This window comes from Mobula birostris, chromosome 27 (assembly GCF_030028105.1).
Source record: "Mobula birostris isolate sMobBir1 chromosome 27, sMobBir1.hap1, whole genome shotgun sequence".
Taxonomy (NCBI): Eukaryota; Metazoa; Chordata; class Chondrichthyes; order Myliobatiformes; family Myliobatidae; genus Mobula; species Mobula birostris.
The window spans coordinates 1380767-1402500 of record NC_092396.1 but is presented as its reverse complement, the minus strand read 5'-3'; the positions used below and the strand labels follow the sequence as shown (position 1 = coordinate 1402500).

Sequence of the window (21734 nt, the reverse complement as noted above, 5' to 3'; positions counted from 1 at the left end):
ACATCCATTCTATCAAGACCTTTCACCATTCGATGGTTTACAATGAGGTCACACTTATTCTTCTGAATTCTAGTGAATACAGGGCCAGAGCCATCAGATGCTCTTCATATGACATGCCATTCAATAAAAGAATCATTTTTGTGAACCTCCTTTGAACCCTGGCCAGTTTCAACACATCCTTTTACATAGAACATAGAATAGTACAGCACGGTACAGGCCCTTTGGCCCACATTGTTGTGCCGACCCTCAAACCCTGCCTCCCATATAACCCCCCACCTTAAATTTCTCCATATATCTGTCTAGTAGTCTCTTAAACTTCACTAGTGTATCTGCCTCCACCACTGATTCAGGCAGTGCATTCCACACACCAACCACTCTCGGAGTAAAAAACCTTCCTCTAATATCCCCCTTGAACTTCCCACCCCTTACCTTAAAGCCATGTCCCCTTGTATTGAGCAGTGGTGCCCTGGGGAAGAGGCGCTGGCTATCCACTCTATCTATTCCTCTTAATATCTTGTACACCTTTATCATGTCTCCTCTCATCCTCCTTCTCTCCAAAGAGTAAAGCCCAAGCTCCCTTAATCTCTGATCATAATGCATACTCTCTAAACCAGGCAGTATACTGGTAAATCTCCTCTGTACCCTTTCCAATGCTTCCACATCCTCCCTATAGTGAGGCGACCAGAACCGGACACAGTACTCCAAGTGTGGCCTAACCAGAGTTTTATAGAGCTACATCTTTACCTCGCGACTCTTAAACTCTGTCCCTCGACTTATGAAAGCTAACACCCCATAAGTTTTCTTAACTACCCCATCAACCTGTGAGGCAACTTTCAGGGATCTGTGGTCATGTACCCCCAGATCCCCCTGCTCCTCCACACTACCAAGTATCCTGCCATTTACTTTGTACTCTGCCTTGGAGTTTGTCCTTCCAAAGTGTACCACCTCACATTTCTCCGGGTTGAACTCCATCTGCCACTTCTCTGCCCACTTCTGCAACCTATCAATGTCTCTCTGCAATCTTTGACAATCCTCTACACTATCTACAACACCACCAACCTTTGTGTCATCTGCAAATTTGCCAACCCACCCTTCTACCCCCACATCCAGGTCGTTAATAAAAATCACGAAAAATAGAGGTCCCAGAACCGATCCTTGTGGGACACCACTAGTCACAACCCTCCAATCTGAATGTACTCCCTCCACCACGACTCTCTGCCTTCTGCAGGCAAACCAATTCTGAATCCACCTGTCCAAACTCCCCTGGATCCTATGCCTTCTGACTTTCTGAATAAGCCTAATTTGTGGAACCTTGTCAAATGCCTTACTAAAATCCATATAGATCACATCCACTGCACTATATGCCTGGTCACCTCCTCAAAGAACTCTATCAGGCTTGTTAGACATGATCTGCCTTTCACAAAGCCATGCTGACTGTCCCTGATCAGACCATGATTCTCTAAATGCCCATAGATCCTATCTCTAAGAATTTTTTCCAACAGCTTTCCCACCACAGACGCAAGGCTCACTGGTCTATAATTACCCGGACTATCCCTAATACCTTTTTTGCACAAGGGGACAACATTCGCCTCCCTCCAATCCTCCGGTACCATTCCCGTAGACAACGAGGACATAAAGATCCTAGCCAGAGGCTCAGCAATCTCTTCTCTCGCCTCGTGGAGCAGCCTGGGGAATATTCCGTCAGGCCCTGGGGACTTATCCGTCCTAATGTATTTTAACAACTCCAACGCCTCCTCTCCCTTAATATCAACATGCTCCAGAACGTCAACCTCACTCATATTGTCCTCACTGTCATCAAATTCCCTCTCATTGGTGAATACCGAAGAGAAGTATTCATTGAGGACCTCGCTCACTTCTACAGCCTCCAGGCACATCTTCCCACCTTTATCTCTAATCGGTCCTACCTTCACTCCTGTCATCCTTTTGTTCTTCACATAATTGAAGAATGCCTTGGGGTTTTCCTTTACCCTACTCGCCAAGGCCTTCTCATGCCCCCTTCTTGCTCTTCTCAGCCCCTTAAGCTCCTTTCTTGCTTCCCTATATTCCTCAATAGACCCATCTGATCCTTGCTTCCTAAACCTCATGTATGCTGCCTTCTTCCACCTGACTAAATTTTCCACCTCACTTGTCACCTATGGTTCCTTCACCCTACCATTCTTTATCTTCCTCACCTGGACAAATTTATCCCTAAAATCCTGCAAGAGATCTCTAAACATTGACCACATGTCCATAGTACATTTCCCTGCAAAAACATCATCCCAATTCACACCTGCAAGTTCTAGCCTTATAGCCTCATAATTTGCCCTTCCCCAGTTAAAAATTTTCCTGTCCTCTCTGAATCTATCCTCTTCCATGATAATGCTGAAGGCCAGGGAGTGGTGGTCACTGTCCCCCAGATGCTCACCCACTGAGCGATCTGTGACCTGACCCGGTTCATTACCTAGTACTAGATCTAGTATGGCATTCCCCCTAGTCGGCCTGTCAACATACTGTGACAGGCATCTGTCCTGGACACACTTAACAAACTCTGCCCCATCTAAACCCTTGGAACTAATCAGCTGCCAATCAACGCAAACACGAGGAGATCGGCAGATGCTGGAATTTCAAGCAACACACATAAAAATTGCTGGTGAACGCAACAGGCCAGGCAGCATCTATAGGAAAAGGTACAGAAACGTCGACTATACCCCTTCCTATAGATGCTGCCTGGCCTGCTGCGTTCAGCAGCAATTTTTATGTGAGGTGCCAATCAATATTAGGGAAGTTAAAGTCACCCATGATAACAACCCTGTTATTTTTGCACCTTTCCAAAATCTGCCTCCCAATCTGCTCATTGATATCTCTGCTGCTACCAGGGGGCCTATAGAATACCCCCTGTAGAGTAACTGCTCCCTTCCTGTTCCTGACTTCCACCCATACTGACTCAAAAGAGGATCCTGCTACAGTACCCACCCTTTCTGTAGCTGTAATGGTATCCTTGACCAGTAATGCCACCCCTGCGTTTGAAGATATTGGGCCCAAACCCGCTCACAATACTCCAAGTGAGGCCTCACCAGTGTTTCAACATTACATCCTTGCTTTTATATTCTAGTCCATTTGAAATGAATGCTAACATCGCATTTGCCTTCCTCAGCACAGATTCAACCTGCAAATTTACCTTTCGGCAATCCTGCTCAAAGATACGCAAGCCCTTTGCATATCAATTTTTTTATATTCTCTCCATTTAGAGAAGTCAGCCCTTTCATTTCTTCTACCAAACTGCACGACCATACACTTCCCAACATTATATTCCATCAGCAATTTCTTTGCCCATTCTTCTAATCTGTCTGTCCTTCTGTAGCCTCTCTACTTCCTCAAAACTACCTGCCCCTCCACCTATCCTCATGTCGTCTGCAAACTTTGCAACAAAACCATCAATTCCATCATCCAAATGATTGGCACATAACATGAAAAGAATTTGTTCCTACACTTTTTTAGATATTTACAAATTAGGATTTTTTACATGGTTTGTTACCAAATTACCCTTCTACTTATCCACATAATATGACAGATGTTCTCTTTCAGTTCAAGCCATTTCAAAAAGGGTGGATAGCTATAATCTATAAATGGTTATTGAGTTCACAAATGATATCTGATGATAAAATTAAACGCGCTTGGGAATCGGAACCTCAGGAGTCATTTTCAGATAATCAATGGAGTAAACTCATCTATTTGTGCCCGTCATTCCTTGATACAGTTCAAGGTAGTGCATTGGGCTCATATGTCAAAGGATAAACTAACGTGTATTTTCTTTAATATTAATCCTATTTGTGACAGATGTAACACTGAGTTGGCCACTTTAACTCATATGTATTGGTCTTGTATAAAGCTAGATAACTTTTGGAGAGATGTTTTTATTTCATTGGTCCCCATTGCTACCTCTCCAACATTGTTTTCCAGCGGTCCAATATTCACTCTTGCCTCTCTTTTACACTTACTGTATCTGAAGAAACTTTTGGTAACCTCTTTTATATTAATGATTAGATTGCTTTCCTACTCCATCTTCAGCTTAATGACTTTTTGGATCTGGATCTACAACCTAATCTGCTTACGACAAGTTTTGGAATTATCTCATTAGAAGCAGGAAATATTCCTGTTTCCTCTCAACGTATGATAGCCTTTTCGACCTTACTGGCTGGGAGAGCCATTTTACTGAAGTGGAAGGATTCTAAACCACCTACGGTCTTTTACTGGCTTTCCTCCATTACGTCTTGTTTAAGTTTAGAGAAAATAAGAAGTCGGACACTTGATACAGCCTTTAAATTTGAGCAAATATGGCGACCTTTTATCCGATATTTTCATTTAATGTGATTTATTACTCTTTCAATCTTTTTTCGAAGTTTTAGATTTGATCAGAAAGTACTTTTTTTTTGTTTTGTTTTTTTTATATAGTGTGGTGTTTTTTTTTCTTTTCGCTTAAAACCCAATGTTTTTCCCTTTCTCTTCATAAACTGGTAAGAAGAGAATTGATATTTTTATTTTTTTATTATACATTTTATATATATTTGAACTAATTCTCCTCTTGATTGTATTTATGCTTTTTTTAAATCAATAAAAAGATTAAGAAAGGAAGAAGGAATTTGTTCCAACACAGACCCCCGTGGAACACCACTGTTCACCATCAGCCAGTCAGAAAAGGCTCCCTATACACCCACTTTTTGCCTCCTGCCAATCAGCTACTGCTTTATCCATGCTAGAATCTTTCCTGTAATATCATGGGTTTGTAGCTTGTTAAGCAGCCTCATGTGTGGCACCTTGTCAAAGGCCTTCTGAAATCCAAGTACACAGCATCAATTGATTCTCCTTTATCTATCCTGCTTGTTATTTCTTCAAAGAATTCCAATAGATTTGCCAGGCAAGATTTTCCCTTGAGGAAACCATACTGACTACAACCTATTTTATCATGTGCCTTCAAGTACCCTGAAACCTCATCCTTAATAATCGACTCCAACATCTTCCCAACCACTGAGGTCAGACAAACTGGCCTATAATCTTCTTTTTTCTGCCTCTCTCCCTTCTTGAAGAGTGGAGTGACTTTTGCGATTTTCCAGTCTTTCGGAACCATTCCGGAATCTTGTGATTATTGAAAGATCATTACTAATGCCTTCACAATCTCTTCAGCCACCTCTTTCAGAACTCTGGGGTGTACAACATCTGATCCAGGTGAGTTATCTACCTTCAGATCTTTCAGTTCCCAAGAACCTTCTCGCTAGTAATGGCAACTTCACACACGTCATGTCCCCTGACACCTGGAACTTCCATCATACTGTGTCTTCTACAGTGAAAACTGTTACAAAATACTTATTCAGTTTGTCCACTATTTCATTGTTCCCCATCGCTACCTCTCCAGCATTGTTTTCCAGCGGTCCAATATTCACTCTTGCCTCTCTTTTACACTTACTGTCTCTGAAGAAACTTTTGGTATCCTCTTTTATATTAATGATTAGATAGCTTTCCTATTCCATCTTCAGCTTAATAACTTTTTTAGTTGCCTTCTGTTGGTTTTTAAAAGCTTCGCAACCCTCTAACTTCCCACTAATTTTTGCTTTATTATATGCCCTCTCTTTGGCGTTTCTAATGGCTTAGACTTCTCATGTCACCCATGGTTGTGTCATTTTCCCATTAGAATACTTCTTTCTCTTTGGGATGTATGTATCCCTTGCCTTCCAAATTGCTTCCAGAAATTCCTGCCATTGCTTCTCTGCTGTCATCCCTGCCAGTGTTCTTTTCCAGTCAATTCTGGCCAACACCTCTTTCACGCCTCTGTAATTCCCTTTTCTCCACCGTATTACTCTGATACGTCTGATTTTAGCTTCTCCTTTCCAAATTTTAAATATACTTTTGATAAATAAAATGGAATTAGTCACAATTATACTTTATATTTTACTTTATTGTCGCCAAACAATTGGTACGAGAGCGTACAATCATCACAGCAATATTTGATTCTGCGCTTCTTGCTCCCTGGATTACAAATACTAAATATTAAAAATAGTAAAAATTAGTAAATGTTAAAATTTTAAATTATAAATCATAAATAAAAAATAGAAAAATGGAAAGTAAGGTAGTGCAAAAAAACCAAGAGGCAGGTCCGGATATTTGGAGGGTACGGCCCAGATCCGGGTCAGGATCAGGATTACAGCAAGTACTTGTGAGGAATTTGTAACGAAGTGAAACATCCCCCAGGACTTCAGGGGCTTTGATATTGAGTTTTAAAAAAACTGAGATATTAGACCAGATAACTGAAAACTTGGCTGAGGAGGTAGAGATTAAAAGAGGACAGAGATTTAGAGAGGGAATTACAGAACTCCAATCCTTGGCAGCAGAGGTAACATATCTGTGCTTTGGAGAGTGATTCAGTGTGGGGATAACGTCAGAGAACCACAGACATCTGGGTGGTGAAGATTTGGCAGATATTGGAGGGGGGTAGATGTTAGTGAAGGAATGGAGGATATGAGAGGGGTAGATGTTGGTGAAAAAATGGAGGAAATTGGAGGGGTAGATGTTTGTGAAGGAATGAAGGAGATTGCAGGGGCAGATGGTGGAATGGAGGATATTAGAGGGTTAGATGTTGAAGGAATGGTGATTGGAGGGGTAGGGTGAAGGAATGGAGGAGATTAGAGGGGTAGATGTTGGCAAAGGCTTGCAGGAGGTTGAAGGGGTAGATGTCGGTGAAGGAATGGAGAAGATTAGAGGGGTAGATGTTGATGGAGTGGAGGAGATTGGAGGGGTAGATGTTAGTGAAGGAGATTGGAGGGGAGTTGGTGAAGGAGTGAAGGAGATTGAAGGGGATTTGTTGGTGAAGGAATGGAGAAGATTGGAGGAGTGATGTTGGTGAGGGACTGGAAATTGGAGAGTTAGATGTTGGTGAAGGAATGGAGATTAGAGGGGTAGATGTTTGTGAAGGAATGGAGATTAGCGGGGTGGATGTTTGTGAAGGAATGGAGGAGATTAGAGGGGTAAATGTTGGAAGGCTGAGAATGTCACTGTGGAAGTGTTTGAAAACAAGGATGGGATTTTTAAACAATAGTTATTGATTAATCATAAGGTAATAATGAGAATGATGGAGTCCGGATGACAAATAAACTCATCACATCATGCATGGTTATTGTGCTTTATAATTGCCCCCTCACTACTTGGTTGCGAAAGTCCTAAACTCCATGAGGTGAAAGTGACCACAGCTCAATAAACTGGTGAGGAAGGATATGGCAGAAATAACTCACAAGGGTATCTCCTGGATTGAGGGGGGAGTCAGTGGGTTTCCTTGGCGTAAACAGGTCTGAGAGGTGACAGGATAGAGTTTTTTACATGGAGGGATGTCTCAAGTTATAGGGCATGGGCTTAAGGTGAAAGAAAGAGGAGGTCTGAGGGGTCTATTTTTCACACAGTATAGTTGGTGTGTGGAATGAGCTGCCAGGGGAGATGGTAGAGGCAGAAACAGTTACAACATTTAAGAGGCATCTGCACAGGTACCTGAATGAGCAGAACGCAGATAGATGGAGAATTAATGCAGAAAGGTGGGATTATTTCTGTCATCCATATTTTATCCAGAACTCTATGCAAGTGTTCCCTAAACAACCTCGGCATTTCTGTTGTGTATTTCTCTGAGTACTTCTGTTCCCAATTTACACTCCCAAGTTCCTGCCTAATAGCATCATAATTCGCCCTCCCAAATTAAATACTTTCCCATACCATCTGCTTCAATCTCTGTCCAAAGTCATGGTAAAGGGCAGGGAAGTTTTTTCTGTCATGTTTGGCCTTGGTTGTTGGGTACTCAAGAAAAATACCTCTACCCCAGATAGCCCTTCAATTATTTAGTTTGTTCAGAGGGCCAAGTGGTTAAAATTAGCCAGCCTTCAGAATATCTCCAGTTCCACAATATCTACAATGAATAGGTTGATGCCATTGTCACTTTGTGTTGAATTGTCATTATTGTCATTGCCATGTGGTGCCACAGTAGTGTAACGGTTGGTGTGACTCGGTTACAGCTCGACATCGGACTTCGGAGTACACTTCTAACATCCTCTGTAAGAAAGTTTGTATGTTCTTCCTGTGAGTGTGTAGGTTACTTCCAGGTGAGCTGGTTTCCACCCACACTCTATAGATGTACTGGTTAGTAGGTTAATTGGTCATTGTAAATCGTCTTGTGATTACGCTGGGGTTAAATGTTGGTGGAGTTGCTGGGTGGCGTGGCTCAGTGTACCAGAAGGGCCTTTTCTACAGTCTTTCTCTAAATAAAAATTGTGTTGTGCAGATATATTGACACTCGGTGATTTAGTATAGGTTTTTATTAAAAAATAGCCCCAAAGGTTCTTGTCTGGTGGATGGTGTGAACAGTTTACAGCTCCTGGATTTGTGTGATTGAATGTTGGCAACTTGTGAAACTGGCCCTCAGTCAACAATGATCACAGTGCTTCACTATGCTGATGAAACCCAAATTGCTGTGAAAATATTTGGTTGTTTTTCATGCCACGTGTCAGTGTGATTCTAGAGTAAGATTCTGAATCAGATGTAGTTGGTGCTATTTATTGTGGAGATAGTTGGGTACGTAGTATTTCACAGAGAGGGCAGGTGGATTGACACTCATTCCACAGACAGAATATATACAGAGTTATACTGCAGAATTAACATTTGCAACTTTATCTCCTACATGGCAGTCACCTTAGGCCAGATGAGTGGAAGGAACACTTCACAAATTTCACAAGAGGCTTTTCCCATCCACGTGGCATTAAAAAAAATCTGAAAAGTTTGTATGAGTTTGTACCCAAATCAGAATAGCATCAAGACTACAGGGCTCAGATTCAGATTCCGATTCAGAATTTAGAATTCAGGGTTCAATTTCAGAGTCAGAGTCAGAGTTGGATTCATTTAGTTATCATGTGTACATCAACACATACAGTGACATGCATTGCTTGCATTAACAACCAATACAGCCCGACAGGGTGCTGGGGGCCGCCCGCACATTCCAGCGCCAACATAGCGTGGTCACCATGTGGATGGAGATAAATTTATAGCTGAGGATTTGTATCCTTTGCAATATAGAGATGAGAGTTAATTAGACCTTCAGCTATTCTTGCTTTTCAGTACCATTTTGGACTAAGATCAGACCTGTCACAGCTCTCTGACTCAGAAGGGTGTTCAAAAAAAGGCCACAACAGAGAGCAGAGTACAAAATCTAAATTGGCCCTTTGGTGCATGAGAAGGGGACAGAAGTACAGACCCTATGGGTCTGATGACACTCTTTAGAGATGTGGGGGCTTCTCTTAGTGTCTAGTCCAATATTTATCTCCGAAGCAACACAGCCTAAGATCTGTCTGTTCCCTTCACTATGCTTGGTCAAGTCTTACTATTGGCTCAGAGGTAGGAAGCAGAGGGTGGTGGTTGAAGGTTTTTTTCTTGAAATGGGGACCGGTGGTGAGTGGTGTGCCACAAGGGTCAGTGTTGATATCCTTGTTATTCATTATTTATATAAATTATTTGGATATGAATGTACAAGGCTTGATCAGTAAGTCAGCAGATGGCGCAAAATTAACAAGTGTTGTTGAGAGTGAAGAAGGTTATCATAAGTTACAGGGGGATCTTGAGCAATTTGGGAAGTGGGCCAAGGAGAGGCAAATGGATTTCAATACAGACAAGTGTGAACTGATGCATTTTGGAAAGTTAAACCAAAGTAGAAGTTACACTATGAATTGTAGAGCACTGGAGAATGTAATAGAACAGAGGGACTTCGGAGTCCAGGTGCACAGTTTAATAAAAGCAGGGTCAGAGGGGGGTTTAAAAAGGTGTCCAGCGAGCTGGCCTTCATCATTGCTTATGTTCCTGTTGTATTGTTGGTGAGGCCATTCTTGAGTAATGTGTACAGATTTGGTCACCCTGTTGTAGGAAGACATGGTTAAGCTGGAGAGTGTGCAGAAACAATTGATGAGAAAGTTGCCAGGGCTAAAGGAAGAGGTTGGCCAGGTTGGGTCCTTATTCCTTAGAATGTAGGAGAATGAGGGACGACCTTATACAGAGGTGTTTGAAGTGCTGAGAGGCAGAGGTACAATGGATGGTAATGGACATCCTCGGGGGAGGGGAGGGTGGATGGTAATAGTATTTCCTGGGGAAGGGAGTCCATAACTAAGTGCATAAATTTGGGGTGAGAGGGGCAAGATTTAAAGGGGACCTGAGAAGCAACCTTTCATGCAGAGGGTAGTGAGTATGTGGTGCATCTGCTAGAGGAAGTGGTTGAGGCAGGTACAATAGTATATTTTAAGAAGCACTTAGATAGGTACATGTGGGGTGGGTGGGGTGGGGGAAGAGGATGTAGAAGGTTATAGGCTAAGCGCGGAAAATTTGGACTGGCTGGGTGGTTGGCAAGGACTGATTGGTCAAAGGGCCTCTGTCCATGGTTTTTGACTGTGTTAATTGGCTTTTCCAACTCCCTATCTGAAATAGCAACTAACTACCTGAAATATTCAGCAAGTCAGGCAGCATCTGTGTAGAGTGCAACAGGGTTAATGCTATAGATTAACCACCTTTCATTGGAACCATTTCCCTATATTATAAACATGAAGTTCAAACACTTATAAACATGCACCAAATCAGGAGAAATTCTACTCTTTTCTTTCAGCCCAAGATGCTGTAACACCTTCAATTCAAGTTTAATTGCCAATTAACCGTACATGAATACTGATGAATAGAGCCAAACGTGACTGTTCCTACAGGGTCAAGGTGCAAAGACACATTACCAACAGTAAGCACACACAAGATCACAATCACGTGGTAAAGAGTGCCGAGCCCCACCTCCCCCCCCCCGCGACACCACAGCTTGATGCATACGTCAACAGACCCATATAAAATATCAGTGAAAATACAACAGTGCAGACCCCCTCCTCCCACACCAGCCCACTGATATAATCCATCGACTGGCCCCCAATTGCTGGTAGACAACTCCGTTGCTTTGAGGCCCAGTCCTCACATGTACAAGCACTTATCGATTAGTAAAAACAGAACCAGACAAATATCTATGATATATCCAGAGCCCTCAGTCCACTTAAAATCTTCAGTCACCACAACTGCACTGTAGAACGTGATGGCTTGGACGCCCCTCCCCTGGCAGCTGAAAGGTTTGAGGCCTGAGTCCATTGAGGGCCACTAAAAAATCTGCAGTTGGCCACAACAGAGCTTATCCTCTGCCAAGCAAACCTCTAGGAAGGCATCTCCAACTCTGTTCTGGACACCGTGCCACACTGCCCCCAGTGAAGTGCAATGGCTTCACCCCCTCACGCTGGGCGGCTGCAAACAGGCGACACCGTGGCTTCGGGCATAGTCCTCGCTATGGCCAAGGACCCGGCCCCCTCTATCCGCCCCTCCTTGCATCCAATAAATCAGCGAATCACACTTGTGGCATACCAGGTTAACAAGGTCCAAAGGGGTCTTGTGATCACAAGAAAAGCGACCAAGACAGCCACTCGCTATTCGACTGTGAGTCTCCATCGATTCAGGCTGCAGCACAGTGCGCAGCTCCTTCATTATCACTGCCAACGAGCAACTCGCTGATGCTGTAGACCTGCAGTACTTTGTACAGCAGGATCTTGTGATCATTAGACATACATTTGGGTCAAACAGTAGCACCTTTTGTTGACCCCGTAGAAGCTACTGCAACCAGTCACACCTCCATCTTGCCAGATCTTCCCGTCACTGAGTTTCTCTAGTTCACCCGAATTCTGCCTGGTTAATAGTGATTTAGTTTAAGTAATTTACCTTCGATAAAAAGGCCAAGTAACTGAGGAAGCGTGAAATACGCTCAGTGGCTACTTTATTAGGTACATGTGTACACATGCTCATTAATGCAAATATCTAATCAGCCAATCATGTGGCAGCAACTCAATGCATAAAAGCACGCAGACATGGTCAAGAGGTTCGGTTGTTGTTCAGACAAAACACCAGAATGGGGAAGAAGTGTGACCTAAGGTGACTTTAACCATGGAATAATTGTTGGTGCCAGATGGGGTGGTTTGTGTATCAAAGAAACTGCTGAACTCCTGGGATGTTCACACACAGCGACCTCTAGAGCTCACAGAGAATGGTGTGAGAAACAAAAAAAACATCCGGTGAGTGGCAGCTCTGTGGGCAAAAATGCTTGATAATGAGAGAAGTCAGAGGAGAGTGGCCAGACTAGACAGGACAGTGACACATAACCACACATTACAACAGTGGTGTGCAGAAGAGCACAACATGTTGACCTTGAAGTGGATGGGCTACATCAGCAGAAGATCACACTGGGTTACACTCCTGTACCCAATAAAGAGTCACTGAGTCACCATCAATTATTTCTACATACTCAATTCCGGGTTCACTCCCCCTTTGTTAATAAAGCTGCACTTTTTGAGATGTTGATGAATGTTTGTAAAATTGTGCGTTATTTTATCTATCGATGTTGTCACACATCTCCAGAGGCTCCTGAGCTGCTTCGGTTGACATTTTCATTCTTCTTTCAGGTGAGCACGTTGAGCTGCCTCGGCAAGAGAGCGCGGGTGGCCACGCCTTCCAGCACAACGACAGGGTGAAATGTCTTCTCGAGGTAGACATTCTGCGGCAGATGCAGGAGGGTCATGGAGGATGGAACCCCAAAATGGCTGAGGTAATACTCAACACAGGAAAGCTTTTCTGTCCGTGGACTGTTGCATCTGAAATAAATTCCAATATATGCCCTACAAGTAGAACAGACTGATGTCTGGGCAGTAACCATAAACAGGAATGTTTTTAATCCCAACACTAGTTTAACTGGAATTAAAGGAAAAGTAAACAACGTTACACAATAGAACAAAAATTGCCAAGTCCATTGTAGAGAACATAAATCATACTGTTGTTGTGCTATGGTTGTGATTAGGGTTTTGCTGGTTGTAGGGAAGTAGCTGTCCCTGAACCTGGTGGTGTGAGACTTCAGGCTTCAATACCTCCTGCCCGATGGGAGCTGTGAGAAGATGGCATGGCCAGGATGGTGGGCACCTTTCATGACAGATGTTGCCTCCTTGTGGCAGCACCTCCTATAGACCTTATGTCCACCTCCTCCTTCCTTTAAACCCTTCTTCCAAGCTGGCTACTGGTCACCTGGTCTAGGTGTGACCCAGTGTCAGGAGATGATCTACCTACAGGAAAGATATCAATAAGATTGAAAGAGTGCAGAGAAAGTTTATGAGGCCATTCCTGGGACCTGAGGTGAGTTGTAGGGAAAGATTGAATAGGTTAGGACTTTCTTCCCGAAAGTGGAAGATTGAGGAGAGGTTTGATAGAGATACAAAATACACGGACATAGGTTAAAGCAGGCAGAACTAGAACTAAACGTCATGGGTTAAGGGTAAAAGTGGAATGTTTAAGGGCAATTTGAGGGGAATTTCTTCTTTCAGACGGTGGTACGAGCGTGAAACGAGCTGCCAGTGGAAGTGGTGGATGGGGGTTCGATTTCAACAGTTAAAAGAAATCTGGATAGGTACATGGATGGGGAGTGGTATCGAGAGCTATGGTCTGGGTGCAGGTTGCTGGGACTAGACGGATGAAGTGTTTGTCACAGACTAGATGGGGCAAAGTGCCTGTTTTTGTGCTGTAGTATGTTATGTGACTCTATATACAATAGTGGATTCTGGTTAATTGGGCCGTTGGTTAATCGGGGCAGCCACGTATTCGGGACAACTCTTAAAGAACAAAAACTAACAAGAAAATAACTGGGATTACCTTCATTTATTTGGAACACTCTGCCACTTAATTGGAGTAGGAGACTGTTGCTGAACAGTTTCTAAATAACGTCAGATGTGTGCAATTGTGTAGCCATTAGACACTACACTGTGCTTGGAGCAGTTTTTAAATAGCATCAGTTGCATGTGTTTCTATTCAAACCAGTGATTTTTGTCACTGAAAATCAGTGAGATATAACCTGTAAGACAATTCAGAACTGCTTTGTTCATGATAGTTTCAAGCATTCAGGCTTGGAAACACCAGAATACTGCCAATACTACTACAGTACTATAAAACTGTATTATTTCCTAATAGTTATCAATGTAGGAATTAATCCAGTGTACACTGTGTGTTCTTTTGATTGACTGTAAATGAAAATTAGTGCAGACACCTAGTGCAGATAATAGATTGCTTTCGTACAATGCTTTCAACAATTGCATCCTCCAAATCTTCATTTTCATTGTAACTTTCAAGGTGATTGTAGATACCTTCAAATTCTAGTTCAAAGTAAAATTTATTATCAAGGTACATACGTGTCACCATATGCAACCCTGAGATTCTTTTTCCTGTGGGCATACTTAGCAAATCTATAGAACAGTAACTGTAAACAGGATTAGTAAACTGTAATCAAACTGTGCAAATGCAGATAATAAATAAATAGCAACAAATAACAAGCATGAAATAACAAGATGAAAGAGTTCTTAAATGGTGTAGTTATTCCCTTTTGTTCAAGAGCCTGATGGTTGAGGGGTAGTAACTGTTCCTGAACCTGATGGTGCGAGTCCTAAGACATCTATAGCACTTTCCTGAAGGCAGCAGCAAGAAGAGAGCATGTCCTGGCTGGTTTGGATCTTTGCTGATGGATGTTGTTTTTCTACGCCAGTTCTTCATAGTTCCCAACTTGTTGAAGTAGTGAAATTTCATTTTCACTCCCAGCTGTTTCTGGCATCTCTGAGCATTAACAGTAGAAACCACTGTGAGCAAAACTTTTCTGAATAGTTTTACTGCTTATTTCTCACCAACTATCAGTGATAAAAATCACTTTTTTGAACACAAACACACTTAACTGGCTCCATTTAAAAACTGTTTGCTAAAAGCTCAGTGTAGTGTCTAACGGCCACACAAGTGCACATGATTGACGCTAGTTAGAAACTGTTCTGCAACAGTCTCCTGTCTCATTTAGCAGCATAGTTTCCAAATAAGTCAAGTAATCCCGCCTACTTTCTCACTTAGTTCTTGTTCTTTAAGAGGTAGATAAATACTTTATTGACTCCAAAGGAAATTACAGTGTCACAGTAGCATTACAAATGCACAGGTATACAAATATTAGAAGAAAAGTAATAAAAAAATTTTTTCAAAGTTACCTTAAAAATAAGATGTACAAGATTTACAAGTCAAAGGTGTCCCCAGTAGCAGGGTGTGGTAAACAGAGTTTAAACAGAGGTTAATGACAATCTGACAGAAGAGAGTCATCACTCCCAGGCTATGGGTTGACTCATTATAGAGCCTAATGGTCGAGGATAAGAATGACCGCCTTGGAGCAGTGCAGTTGTCTTAGTCTGTTCCTGAAAGTGCTCCTCTGTTCAGCCAAGGTGGCATGCAGAGGGTGAGAAACATTGCCCAGAATTGCCAGGATTTTCCATAGAGTCCTTCATTCTACCACAGCCTCCAGTGTGTCCAGTTTGACTTCCTCATCAGTTTATTGAGCCTGTTGGCCTCACCCATGTTGGTACCCTTGCCCCAGCACACCACTGTATAAAAAATTGTACTGGCAACAACAGACTGGTAGAACATGTGAAGGAGAGGTCTGCATACTCCAAAGGACCTCAGTCTCCTCAGGAAGTAGAGGTGACTCTGGCCCTTTTTGTACACAGCTGCTGTGTTGGTTCTCCACGTAGTTGTCCCAAATAAGCAACTGCCCTGACTAACAGTTAGCCCAATTAACCGGAATCCAAAGTATATATTATTATAAATTTTAGATTTTTTTAATGTATTGCACTGTACTGCTGCCGTAAGTCAACGTATTTTGTGACATATGCAGTGATATTATACCTGATTCTGATTCTAATTCCTTTTCTTCTAACAGTACATTGGCCGAGCGGGCACCGTGCATAGAATAACTGACCGAGGGGATGTGAGAGTACAATACAGCAATAATATTCGCTGGACCTTTCATCCAGGAGCACTTACAAAGGTATAATCAGTGGCTGAAACCATAACCCTAACCTTAATCTTAATCCAATAAAATTTAACCATAACCCTAACCATAACCCAATAACATTTAACATTTGGGCAGTTATGTGGATAAGAAAGATTTAGAGAGGTATGAGTCAAATATGGACAAAGAGGAATAGCTCACATGGACACCCTGGACAGCAGGGACCAGATGGGCCAAGGGACTTATTTCCTTGTTGTGTGACACCATGACTCTGCACTCAGTCTGTAATTGTGTACACTCATTGTGGTCTTAGTTTAACCTGTTTTGTGCAATCTGATTTGGTGACTGTTAATTACATTGGACAACAGATTTTCATTAAATGCATTAGATTCAAGTCATGTTCAAAAATGGTTGTGCAGGGCTTCGTCACATGATGACGTGGGATTGAAACGTGTAAATCTAGCTCTCCCGTAAAAAATCAGCAAAGTACCGTTTAAACAAAGTAAAGTTAATAAATACTTTCCGAAAACTACTTATAAACTTCGTAAGACTACTCCATGATATGCCTCGTAAACCGCAACAGAAGAAGTCTATTGTTGTGAAGTCGCCGCAAGATGGGAAGAAAAAAGGGCCTACTGCAGCGATGGAGCCTCGGATTCAGGTTGGATCTCCTTCGGAGGAGACGCATTTTATCTCTGGCGTAGAAGAACAGGGAGCAATGGCGGCGGTAGCGGTCTCTCGGAAGAAGATGCCGGAATTACGCATGCGCAAATCGACACAACTTAAACTACAAGAACTGACGGCCACTGCAACTGAAAGTGACTCAGAGTCAGAATTGGATATCGCAGAGAATACAGATGAAGAAGAGGAGGAAGAACTGGAAGAGATTGGAAGTAAAGGAGACGACGCTTTATTGCAATTAACGGCTGAACTAAGAAAATTAAGAACCAAGCTTAGAGACGTGAAGATGTGCTATGATAAAGCTATGAAAAGGCAGGATAAAATGGATAAGAAACTTCAGAAGATGGAAAGAACAATGCAGCATATATACGATAGAGTGAAAAAACAGAAAATGATGTGCTTGTCTGGAACACGGAAAGAAATCGACTCTTGGAGAAAGTGGACGTGTTGGAAAATTTTAGCAGACGTAATAACATTAAAATTGTTGGTCTTAAAGAAGGTATAGAGGGAGATAATCCAATAGAATTTTTTCAAAGATGGATCCCGAAAACCTTGCAAATGAAAGAGGAAGACCGACCAATTGAAATTGAGCGGGTACATAGAGCTCTAAGACCAAAACCACAAGATGACCAATATCCACGATCAGTTTTAATAAAATTCTTAAGATTTCAAGACAAAGAAAGGATTCTACAGGCAGCTGCCCAAGCTGCCAAGAAGAGAAAAGGGCCACTGATGATAGAAGGGAAGAAAATTTTTTTCTACCCTGACGTAAGTTATGAACTTTTGAAAAGAAGGAAGAAATTTAATCCAGTGAAAAAAGGGATCACGGTTATCAATTTATATGGCATTATCCTGCAACCTTGAAGATTTTTTTGCCTGGTGGAGAAAAAAGATTTTTTGACAATTACCGGAAAGCGGAGGAGTTTGTGCGAGATTCTTTGAATATTCACCAGATACAAGAACAAACCCAGGGGAGCGAGATGGATTGAAGATGAAGACTGGATCAAGGATTAGGCCTGTGGATTTTTAGGCGGATGAATATATAAATATATTATTAATTATATGAGGGAGGGGAAGAAAGGTTAAAATTTGAGGAATATTAGCTGGGAATAATGACATTAATTTTTTATATATATATATATATATATATATATATATAATTTTTTGTTACGGGGGAGCTGGAATAAACACTGACCAATCACTACGTTATTCATGTGTGCAATAGCCACGACCCGCACAATGGAGGGGGGTAGTGTTGTGTATCTTTTCATTCACAAACATTAGTGGGGGGAGGGTATTTTGTTTTTTCTTTTTTTGTATCTTATCTATTTTTTTCTTTTTGCCTGGATGATTGGGAGGGAAACACATAACAACATGGTGAAGTTCAAAGGGGTTCCCCGGGGAACTATGAGAGTTGAGAAGCTAAGTAATGTTTTAGATTTTAAGAGATAAATATGAAACATTTTTGAATATTTGGAGCATTTATTTATAGCTGCGATGATGAAGATCTTGGTTCCTTGGGGGAAAGTAACAAATATATATTAAGTTTATCTTTATCCCATGGAGCATGTGCAAACCTTCCAATATTCAGGCGGTTCTTTTTTTTTTTCTTTTTTTCTTTTCTCTTTAGGTAGGAGTATATATCGGGGGGGGGGTTAAGGGGAGGGGGGAGGGTAGATATTATTTTCTCATGTATCACTTTGAAAACTCAATAAAAATTATATTTAAGAAATGGTTGTGCAATGTAAAATGACACCACATCAGTTTTGATCTAGGAGGTGATGTGTTGAAATATTATTCCAGGTTGCACGTGTGTTATCTGCAAACAAATGAGGTGCTGTATTGTCAGGCTTGTTGTCGATCTCACAGCATATCTCTACATAGAGAGTCAACCATTATCCTGGCCATGTACCTTAAAAACATTAATTGACTCTATGAAAGTACAAGGGGGTTGTCAGAGAGTGGTGGGTGTGTGGAACACCCTGCCAGGGATGGTGGTAGAGGCAGATACATTAGAGGTCTTTAAGAACCTTTTAGATAGCCACATGGATGACAGGAAAATGGAGGGCTGTGTAGGGGAGGAAAGGGTTAGATTGATCTTAGAATGGATTAAAAGGTCAGCACAACATTGTGGGCTGAAAGGCCCATACTGTGCTATTATGTTTTATGTTCCATGTGTATTATGGGTAAGGGTGATCAACTTAGAGTATGGATCAGTACGTAGAACCCAGAAAAGAACTCGAGGAGGGAATTAAGAGAATCAAGGGGGACAATGAAAAGTTGTTGACAAGTGGATTAAAGAGAATCCCAAGGCATTCTATACATACTGTACATCAAGAGCAGAAAGGTAACTAGGGAGCGGGTGGGACCACTCAAAGATAAAGAGGGGAACATTTGCTTGTATGCGGAGTAGGTGGATGGGGTCTTAAATGACCACTGTCAGATTGAAGTGTTTAAACCTGAGGTGCTTTTAGAAGTCGGGAATGAGGCAGGAAACTTATTCCACATAGAGAACAGGAAAAGAACGGTAAGAGGGCATCACTGTTACTCAAAAGAGAGGAAGATGGCACCTAGCATAATACAGCTACCAGAGAGTTAAGAAAAATTCCATAGATAAGAATAATCCTATTAAAAATTCTTATTTAATACTGTGTTAAAATGATCCAATGAGAAAATACTCATTCAGAACAAAGAAGCGAAGAAGTTTCCAGAATTATACTTAGTATAACCACTAGAGTTGACCCTTTAGAGCAGCTCGTGGTTGAGCCTTCTACGAAATTAGCTATTCTGGATTGGGTGTTATGCAATGAACCAGAATTGATTAGAGAGTTTAAGGTAAAAGAACTCTGAGGAGCAAGTAATTGTAATATGATCAGATTAACCCTGAAATTCAGGAAGGAGAAGCTAAAATCAGATGTATCAGTATTATAGTGGAATAAAGGTAATTACAGAGGCATGAGAGAGGGGTTGGTCAAAATTGATTGGAAAAGAACACTGGCAGGGATGATGACAGAGCAGCAATGGCTGGAATGAATGGATGCATTTTGGATTGCAAGAGGAAGAAGTATTTTAAAGGTATGGTGACACAACCGTAGCTAACAAGAGAAGTTAAAGCCAACATAAAAGCCAAAGAGAGGACATATAATACAGCAAAATTTAGTTGGAAGTTAGAGGATTGGGAAGCTTTTAAAAGCCAGCAGAAGACAACTAAAAAAGTCATTGAGAAGGTAAAGATAGAATACAAAAGTAAGCTAGCCAGTAATATTAAAGAAGATACCAAAAGTTTCTTCATATATATAACTTGTAAAAGAGAGACGAGAGTGGACATTGGACCGTTGGAAAATGATGCTGGAGAGGTAGTAATGGGGTGGGGGATGCAAGGAAATGGTGGGCAAACTGAATAAGTATTTTGCGTCAGTCTTCACTTGGAATATACTAGCAGAATGCCGGAAGTTTGAGAGTGTCAGGGGTCAGAAGTTTTTTGAAGTTGCCATTACTCTGGAGAAGATTATTGGGAAACTGAAAGGTCTGAAGGCAGATAAGTCACCTGGACCAGATGGTGCACACCCCAGGGTTCTGAAGGAGGTGGCTGAAGAGATCATGGAGGCATTAGTAATGATCTTTCAAGAATCCCTAGATTCTGGAATGGTTCTGGAAGATTATAAAATTGCAAATGTCAGTCCAGTCTTCAAGAAGGGAGGGGACAGAAGAAAGGGAACTATAGGCCAGTTATTCCGATCTCAGTGGTTGGGAAGGTGGAAGGGTTGATCGTCAGGATACTTTGAGGCGCATGATGAAATAAGCCGTAGTCAGCATGGTGTCCTCGAGGGAAAATCTTGTCTGACAAATCTGTTGGAATTCTTTGAAGTAATAACAAGCAGGATAGACAAAGGAGAATCAGTTCATGTTGTGTAGTTGGATTTTCAGAAGGCCCTTGACAAGGTGTCATACATGAGGCTGCTTAACAAGCCAAAAGTCCATGGTATTACAGGAAAGATTCTAGCATGGATAAAGCAATGGCTGATTAGCAGGAGGCAAAGAGTGGGAATAAAGGGAATCTTTTCTTTGTGACTGTTGGTGACTAATTGTGTTCCACAGGGGTCTGTGTTGGGACCGATTCTTTTTACATTATATGTCAATGATTTGGATGATGGAATTGATGGTTTTGTTGCAGAGTTTGTAGATGATGTGAAGATAGAGGGGTAGGTAGTTTTGAGGAAGTAGAGAGGCTACAGAAGGACTTAGGAAAATGGGCAAAGAATACAGTATTGGGAAATGTATAGTCATACACTTTAGTAGAAGAAATGAAAGAGTTGACTATTTTCTAATTGGAGAGAAAATACAAAAACCTGAGGCGCAAAGGGACTTAGCAGCCCTTGTGCAGGATTCCTAATGAATAATTTGCAGATTGAGGAAGGCAAATGTGATCTTAGCTTTCATTTCAAGAGGATAGAATTTCAAGGCAAGGGTGTAATGTTAAGACTTTATAAAGGACTAGTGAGGCCTCACTTGGGGTATTAGTAGTTTTGGGCAGGAGATTGGGGCTGAGAGGGTAAAGGGATCAGCCGTAATGAAATGGCGGAGCAGACTCAATGGGTCAAACAGCCTAATTATGCTCCTATATCTTATGGTCTTATGATCTAGAGCAGGCGTTCCCAACCTTTTTGATGCCGCAGAACAATACCATTGAGCGAGATGTCCATGCGCCCCATGTTGGCAACCAAGATTTGTATTGAACTGTTGTGTCTATAAAGACTTCTTAATAAACAAGCAGATAATTGATTGTTGAACTACAAAGAAAATAACTATTAAAATTAAACAGGTGGATCCAACAGGACTTTGTATCAGTATTTACCAAGGAGAAGCACATGTAGGATAGTTCAGTGAATGTGGAATGTGCTATTTTTCTAGGGCATTTTGGGATAAAGAACAAGGTATTGTTGGATCTCTCCAGAATATTAAGGTGGATAAGTCCCCAGAGCCTGAGAGGATATACCTCAGGTTATTGAGGGAGGCAAGGGGGCCTTGACCAATATTTTCACTTCCTCTCTAGCCACAGGCAAAGTCTGTAATATTATCCCATTATATTATCCCAATAATATTATCCCATTATTCAAGTAAT

General features: G+C 41.7%; 1 protein-coding gene across 6 annotated transcripts in view; it reads left to right on the top strand.

Moving 5' to 3' along the window:
• Positions 1 to 21734, top strand: part of mib2 (MIB E3 ubiquitin protein ligase 2) — a 227000-nt gene that overhangs the window by 161176 nt on the left and 44090 nt on the right. For all 6 annotated transcript variants that reach the window (XM_072245423.1, XM_072245417.1, XM_072245419.1 and 3 more), the window contains 2 exons: positions 12540 to 12682; positions 15860 to 15967. In XM_072245423.1, the coding sequence (XP_072101524.1) occupies positions 12540 to 12682; positions 15860 to 15967 (251 nt within the window). The remainder of the gene's footprint in view (positions 1 to 12539; positions 12683 to 15859; positions 15968 to 21734) is intronic.